Below are 7,366 nucleotides of genomic sequence, written 5' to 3'. Positions count from 1 at the left end.
GCACCGCCGCAGGGGAAGGAGGGGGCTGAGGCCGGGCCCCCCGGGAGCACAGAGGGAGGGCAGAGCCTGCGCTATTAAAACAATACTTTAATGGTGTGCAACAAAGGAAGGAGGCGGGGGGGTGGGTTCATATATTAACTCTGCAATAGCCTCTGTAAATCACAGTGAAGGGCTGGGGAGGGAGGGGGGTGTCACTCGCACGGCAAAGGCTCTACAAGGTCAGGACACCTATTTCTGACCCGTGAGTTAGAGAACAGCGTTACGAGACATTTAAACACAATTTAACGAGTCCTCCGGCCACAGCATACAGAATCTCTTCCCCGATGCGCGCTGACGTCCCCGTCGAGTGTGAATTTCCACAGATGCTTTCACCACGGAGCGTTCGGAAAAGGCAGACGACGGGTATCGGACGTGTAAAATGTTTGGCCTTTGCAAATAAATGCAAATACATTCCTCGTATAGCAGTCATTTTGGCAATAGTATTAGCAAGCAATATGCTTGGATAACCGATTTCCACTGGTGCCATTGCAAACTCTGCTTTGTTGGACAACAAAAGGCCATTTGCAGCGTTCTGGAAGAGAGAAACGCACAGACTCAGGCGCAGGATCCGGTCACGCCAGCACAGCAGGTGCCCAACTGATGGTTTTAAAGCAGCTGCGACACAAAAAATGGTAAGAAAGAAACCAACTCCCAGCTCCAGGATGATGGGCACACAACTTCTATTCTTGCTCAATGCTTCCGATTATTTTTTTTTTCAGCACAATATACAGCTTTTACATAGAAACTAGTTCTTAAGGGGTCATTTTTAGTAAGAAAAATGACATTTTATGTTTTAGCATAGAGGCTAGCTGAAAAGAGAGACGGAAAAACATCCAACATATCAACAGTTGTATGTGGAGCAGAAACCTAGGGTAGCAGCTTTGTTTTTCCAAACTGACAGCAGATGTGACTGCTTTGTCTTCCCTTCCACGGGTCCATGGCACATCCTAAGAAGACAGCTGGGGAGCAGCTCAGCTCATCTACACATTTCCACATCCTATTTCAATGCTCCCCGCGGGAACAGTCAGTAATAACTCTCTCAAGTGGCTGATTTCGATTCTGCTGAAGTAAGCCTGTATCCAGAGCTCAGAAAAAGAATTTCCGACAAATCATCTCACATAACAGTATTGTTCTGAAAACCTAAAGCAACTGTGAAGGAGATCACTCGCATAACAAGCGTGCCTGGAGCAGCCTGGCTAATCCACAGGCACAAGAAATTACACAAGCAAAATGCTAACCCTAGAGCAATGCAGGCAGATTTGCTCGAGTCCCAAAATGAAGTACAAGGTCTTACCTGGAAATCATTAATTTTCTTAGTGAGAAGATGATGTGTTCTGAGTCACCTAGAATAACCCAGAAACAGAAGGGTCAGTTTTAAGCCACCATCTGCAACTCAAAACATTCTTGCTGTCTCCCCAGCAGCAAGAAAAGGAAACGTTTAGGACACAGAAAGCAGCACAAGGGCAGAGAACCAGCAGCCAGAAGACACTGCCATGAGACTGCAGTCTCTCGCTTCGCTACCGTTCACCCAACATGAACCACCCTGGGCGGCCATCTGGGAATTGCCAGTGACACCTCTTGCAGTGAAAGCCACTACACACTCGCTTCACCAGCAGCCGTGCTTTCTCAGTCTGGGACTGGGCTCTGCATCTTCTCCCCCAACACCGGCGATGCAGCTCAATCCCCCTGCTTTCTTTAGGAGTCCACATATTGAGCAGGCAAAACCTGGCACCTTTGATTGAAACATCAACACCCATCCCCTGTATCTCTGTACTGTGCAGGCAGTTCTTTCTGGAAAGTCAGGAAGTCTTTTTTTTTTTTTTAAAGTTTCTAAGTGCTCTGCCTTACAAAAGATGGTTATTAATTGTTTTCAAGCACTGCTCTTTAGGGAGGGAGCTCCATAGTGTATTTTTGACATGTGAATACAATTGCCTAAATACAAGAGCTAGAATACCTATCTGTAACCTGTAAATCAGACTAGCCGCCCTTCCCTAAGGCAAGCATAACCCACGGCAACAAAAACTTTAAGAGATTTGGAACAGAGAGCAAGGTAGAAAGTGTTTTAAAGTAAAATGAAGAGCACAAGTTTCTGATGAATGAACACTGAACCCCACAGCATGAAACCACAGACACGAGCAGACCACGAAGGAGGTGGCAGAGATGAATGAGTGAGGTCTGAGGAGCACAGACTACACGGGACATCAACAACGACAGTGTGGACGGTGGGAGCGGTGCACAGCAGGAAGGACAGGCACATCGTCCCCATGGACCAAGGCACGAGAGCAGGGACATTTCCCGCAGCTGGCTGCCCAGCCTGCAAATGCCCATAAGAGGGAGCAAGGGACGAGGCACCCAGGATTAACCAAACAGGGCAAAGCCCTCAAAGGGACATCAGACTCTTACCTGCAGATGACCTTTCAAATTGGCTGGTGTTTTATAATCCCCCTTTAAAACCTATGGAAAAGAGACAACTGGAGTGATCCTTCTGGGTTAGTGTCTCTACGGCCATTGGCAAGTCCCCCTCATTAACTGTGACTTATGTCCCAGTATACCTGAACCAGCTGAAATACCCTGATCGGCATTTATTCTACATGGTGGTGCTATATTGGGAACCGACACAAGCAATTCTCTGGTTCCCCCCTTAGCCTGGGAGGGGACAGTATTTTGATCTTTACCATTGTGCCAGTTCTCCAAATTCATTCCAAGAAGTTATGAAACATCCATTTCAGAGACCCAAAAACTCCCTAACCCTGCCCAGGGCAGATGTTCACCCAAATCACCTGTGTCCTAGAACAGCTCTCAGCAAGCAGAGACAGCAAGGAGGAGCTGTAAGAAACCAGAGCACTTGGAGCACGGACTAGCTCCAGGGAAGCTCTTCCAACCTTCCAAGTCAGTGCGGCTGCTTGCCGGCCTGCCCACAATCTGCACCCAGTACCGTGGGGACGAGTCCCACTCACAGGCATTCCCCTGTTCCCTCACCAAAGGACATCTCGTCCAAGGGCACCGTCATGGGGAGCACATGCAAAGCTGACGGGGCTGCAAAGTCCAGCCTGAGGTCAGGGAGGAATCGGTCCACCCCAAAGCATGAGAAGCTCCCTCTACTTAGTAATTGCTGTCTGTGGCTTTGCAGCTTCTTCCTTCCAGGTCTGCTCCAGAGATATGAGTCAATATTCAAAAAAACCAAAACAACCTGCTGCTTTTGCCCAAATGAGCCACGCCTCCACTTGCATTCCTCATGGGACCGTGGGAGTGGCTGGTGAGCTACAACACGGACACAGCACAGTCTGCGCGTCCTCCTAGGGCCAGACCAGTGTCTGCAGCTGTGCACCTAGATAACACCAGCACACACCAGTAACTCCCACGCATGGGTTCGAGAGCGGGGCTGGATCAGGGAGGGACAGTTTAGTATCTGCCACAACAGAAGAAACAAACACCACCACAAAATCACAGGGGAACATCATCAGTTTGAGCCACACCAGGCTTCATCTACTGCACACATCTGTTTTGAAATCATCTCAGTGTAAGTGCATATCTGTCCTTCCCAGTCTCCCAAGAGGAAGAGAGCATTTGTTTCTCTCCTGCTCTTTTCCGATTCCGTTCAGCAGCCTCTTCCGCTCTAGAGGACTCTCCGGGTGCAGAGACCCACAGCCCCAAGTCAGCACTCCCTCCCCGCGGCAGGACCGCAGGCAGATGCCAGCAGCACTCACTCTGTGCGTGTTGTTGACAACTAAGGGGTCGGGGTGGCCGTAGTTGGGTGGGTTGGCGTAGGGGTCGTAGCCGAGCCTGGCGAGCATCGGTGCGATGTGGGCCATGTCCTGCAGCACATCATCGGGGATGTGCCCAATCCATTTAGATAATGCCTCCATGTTCACCGGCTTGATAACCTGGTCTGTTGATCTTTCTATCCTGGGGAAAAATAATAAAGAAAAAAAAAACAAACAAACCAAGACACTAAAGTTGGATTTCACATACGTGCTGGGCTCAGCCTTCAGCTAGGTTCACTGCCACCTCAACATTTCGCTTCCAATGCCCAAGACACACATGCAATGCAAATGCTCATCGCCTGCCGGGTCTGCCTGGGGCAGAGCCGGCACGAGGCACAGCGTGGCAGCCCTGGGGGAGCCGCTTCCTGCTCACAGCCCTGCTCTGGGGGAGCAGATCCTGGCAGGAGTTTGCACAGCTCCAGAGGTTGGGTCCCCCTGTATGGGGGGATCCATCCTGCACTGGGGTCAGGGTGCTACCAGGACACCTCAGCTTATTACAGGAAAATAATGAAAGATGTGTGCTCTGTAGCACAAATACACCACGCAACCCCACTGAAAATCCCAAATTCTCCGTTTAAGCAACCTCGGCAAAATTTACTCTGAGCAAATAGCGCTGAAAGCCCTGGAGAAATCATCGCCTCAGCCATCAAAGGTGCCTGCATCTCTCTAGCCTACACCACAGCTGCCTTCCTGGTCTGCCTGGGGTAAAGGCACTGGGACGTGCTCCTGCCAGCCGCGCTCCCCGCTCTCCAAGCCCCCCAAGGAGCGAGCCCCTCACAGGTACAGCCCCTCGCTCTGCATCCTGTGCTCAGTGGGATGCTGGCGCAGGACAAGCAGCCACCTGCTTGACTGTAGCCAAAGGAAACCAGATGCTGCGCAGCATAGGCAATGTGGCGTCCTAAGAGGGTTGAGCGTGCACAGAGGCTGCGATCCCGAGCCTCGTGAGAGCATCCCAGTTACTGACTGCTAAGGCACAGGTAATGCCCAACAGTAGCGTCTCAGGATGGAGGGAAGCGGAGCCTGGCAGCACACCCATGGCCGTTGCAGAGGAATGGAGCAACTGTGTGTCCACAGCTTCCCTCACCCCTCAGGCACAAGCAACTTACACAAAGACTGCTTGTACAATTCCCTGACACCACTGATTAAATTTTGCTAAGCTAGACTTAAGCCTCCATTTAGAAAAGAAAGAGCATTAAAAGAAGAGAAGAAAGTGGGAGAAGGCAAGCACTCTCTGGCACACTGAGATGGCCAGCCAGCAAGGAAGGAGTGCTGGGGTGTGTCTCCACGGAGCAGGTATTTCTTTTATCTTGCAATATCAGCACCAAACCTGGCAAGAATTGCTGCTCATCGCTGAAAGCCATTCATTAGAAGCAAAACTAATCGTGGTAAGGAGGTATCTGAGGACAGGTGGAGAAAAGAGGCATTAAAGCGCGCACGTTTCAGAGCAAGCAGTTCTGTTCAAATTAGAGACCAAAATAATTTCTGCACTGTCAAAAGAGATTAATAAAAGAGTCACCTGCTCCTAAAATCCTCGCCTGACAAGCTTCTCAGTTGGGTACAACAGATTGCTAGTATCAAAGCCATCTTTTACTCAGAAATACAAAACCTATTGTAGTAAAACTCGGCGTGCTGCCACTTCTGCCCCTCAAAAGCATGCATAAACACAAGCAACGCATCTTTGCCCCCAATTTTAGCCTTGACTTGCCTCACGTAACAAAAATGCTCTTTGAAAAGCTGTGGCACGAGCCGAGACACTCACTTGGAAAGTGACACCCCGCCGGGCTTCCCTATCAGCTCCTCGTGGTGCAGCACTGTGTCACTCCAGGAGATGTCCAGGAACTTCATGATGGTGTGCATGGACTGCTCGGGGTGCAGCACCAGCTGCTCGTAGTAGACGGGCAGGCACCGGGACTGCCCAATCTCCAAGCACTGGGAGTACATCACCTCGATGGCTTTGTTCCACTTGGTCAGGCAATCACGGTAGCTGTTCAGGTCAAAGCCCGCGATCGTTACCTTCCGCGTGATCATGGAGTGGACCGAAGCCCGGCCGTCTCGAACCATCAGGAGGAATTTGGAATTGGGGAACAGCCTGGACAGGTAGACAGAGGACTTCAGTGTGAAGGGGTCCTTGTTACACAAATACCTGGCTGGCTCGCCGTGCTTGGCAATCACTTCCAGTATAAAGGCCTGCATAGCAGCGTCCAAAACTTGGTCTGTCACCCCTGCTTCATCCAGGCGCATCTTCTCTCGCCCCGATTTGGACCAGGCCTGCCGCATTGCCAGCACGCGGGGGATGATGCGGGTCTCCTCTCCGCAGCGCACCTCAGGGTGGGCATCGAGCATGGCCCTCATCAGCGTCGTGCCACTCCGTGGGACCCCACCAATGAATATCAGGGGCATCTCCTTACTGTAACGGTACTCGACGTGGTTGGAGTCCATCATGACCAGCTCCTCGTTCTCAGGTCTCATCAGCCTGTGCCTCCTCTCGCTCAGGACCTGCTGGCACTCCAGGACCTGCTGGCCGAGGTGCAGAGTCACCATCAGGGCGACCACCGAGCCCACCACCAGCAACACCCTCCTCATGGTAACCCGCATCCTGTTCTCCTCCGCACAGGCTGGTGACCCACGCTTCAGCTTTCGGCTAGCAAGCATTCAACCCGACCGGCATCTGCAAGAGAAACACAGCACAGTCAGAGGAGCAGGATCCACAACCCAGCCCAGCCCCTACGGCACCTCAGCGTCCAGCCTGGCTCCTTTGGGATGCTGACACCATCCCAGGCTTTCATCATCTCTTTCATTTATCAGCAACTTCCAGGCTAGGCGCTTTCTACCCAGGAGGTAATTAAAGTCTGTCTCAGAGCACACTCAAAGAGATTATTTCTGGACTGTTTGTGTACCCAGAAACACAGGTTTGCAGCTGGAGCAAAGATCCAGAAATGTTTCGGAGGGGAGGGGCCACACATACCCAGTGAGTCCTTAAAAAAAAAAAAAAAAAAAAAAAAAATCTTTACAGGGAGTCTGTTCCACCCCAGATGAAGCCCAAACCCTCCCTGCAGTTCTCCTTCCTTCCAAAACTGAGCTCAGCACACTACCGTCTTCACACTTCTCCCAGCCACCTATCTCCTTCCTACATTTTCTTTAGTTTCAGTGTGCTGTCACAGGGGTGGGGGGAAAGCTGAAATAAGAGAAAAACAAAAGCATCTCAAATTTTAAGGGTCTGAGTCAGGAAAAGCTGTTACCCATTAGAATGAAACACTTTGAGAAATTAAACCATCTGAAGGCTAACAACAACACAGAGAGTCAGCATGAAATGCTCTTCCTCTGGAGACTGACCTTATATAAAAATCCTCCAAGACTTCATCTGGCATTGAAGACTTTTTGGGTTTTCTGCGTCTCGGTAGGCTATCCAGCAGGAAGCCTGCAGTTTCTGCAAGTCCCCTGCTCTGCTGCCTACCCGGGGAGAGACTCCTGCAAATACTGGCACCGCTTCCCACACCCTCCTCTCTTCTGCTCCGTTTCTGAGCACAGGTTTTGCAATCCTCCCCTGGGCTCACCCAGGGATT

At 50.9% G+C, this 7,366-nt stretch overlaps 1 protein-coding gene across 1 annotated transcript; it reads right to left on the bottom strand.

Annotated features, from left to right (window-relative positions):
* Positions 1–306: 306 nt before the first annotated feature.
* Positions 307–6,475, bottom strand: TPST2 (tyrosylprotein sulfotransferase 2). The gene is made up of 5 exons (XM_009709614.1): positions 5,563–6,475; positions 3,747–3,945; positions 2,443–2,493; positions 1,334–1,382; positions 307–571 (listed from the first exon to the last, which is right to left on the bottom strand). Exons 1-4 carry the CDS (start codon positions 6,453–6,455, stop codon positions 1,353–1,355), a joined length of 1,173 nt encoding a protein of 390 aa, XP_009707916.1. The 5' UTR covers positions 6,456–6,475; the 3' UTR covers positions 307–571; positions 1,334–1,352.
* Positions 6,476–7,366: the final 891 nt, after the last annotated feature.

Source organism: Cariama cristata, unplaced genomic scaffold (assembly GCF_000690535.1).
Source record: "Cariama cristata isolate BGI_N322 unplaced genomic scaffold, ASM69053v1 scaffold34111, whole genome shotgun sequence".
NCBI lineage: Eukaryota > Metazoa > Chordata > Aves > Cariamiformes > Cariamidae > Cariama > Cariama cristata.
This window is presented reverse-complemented; position numbering and strand designations above follow the sequence as displayed.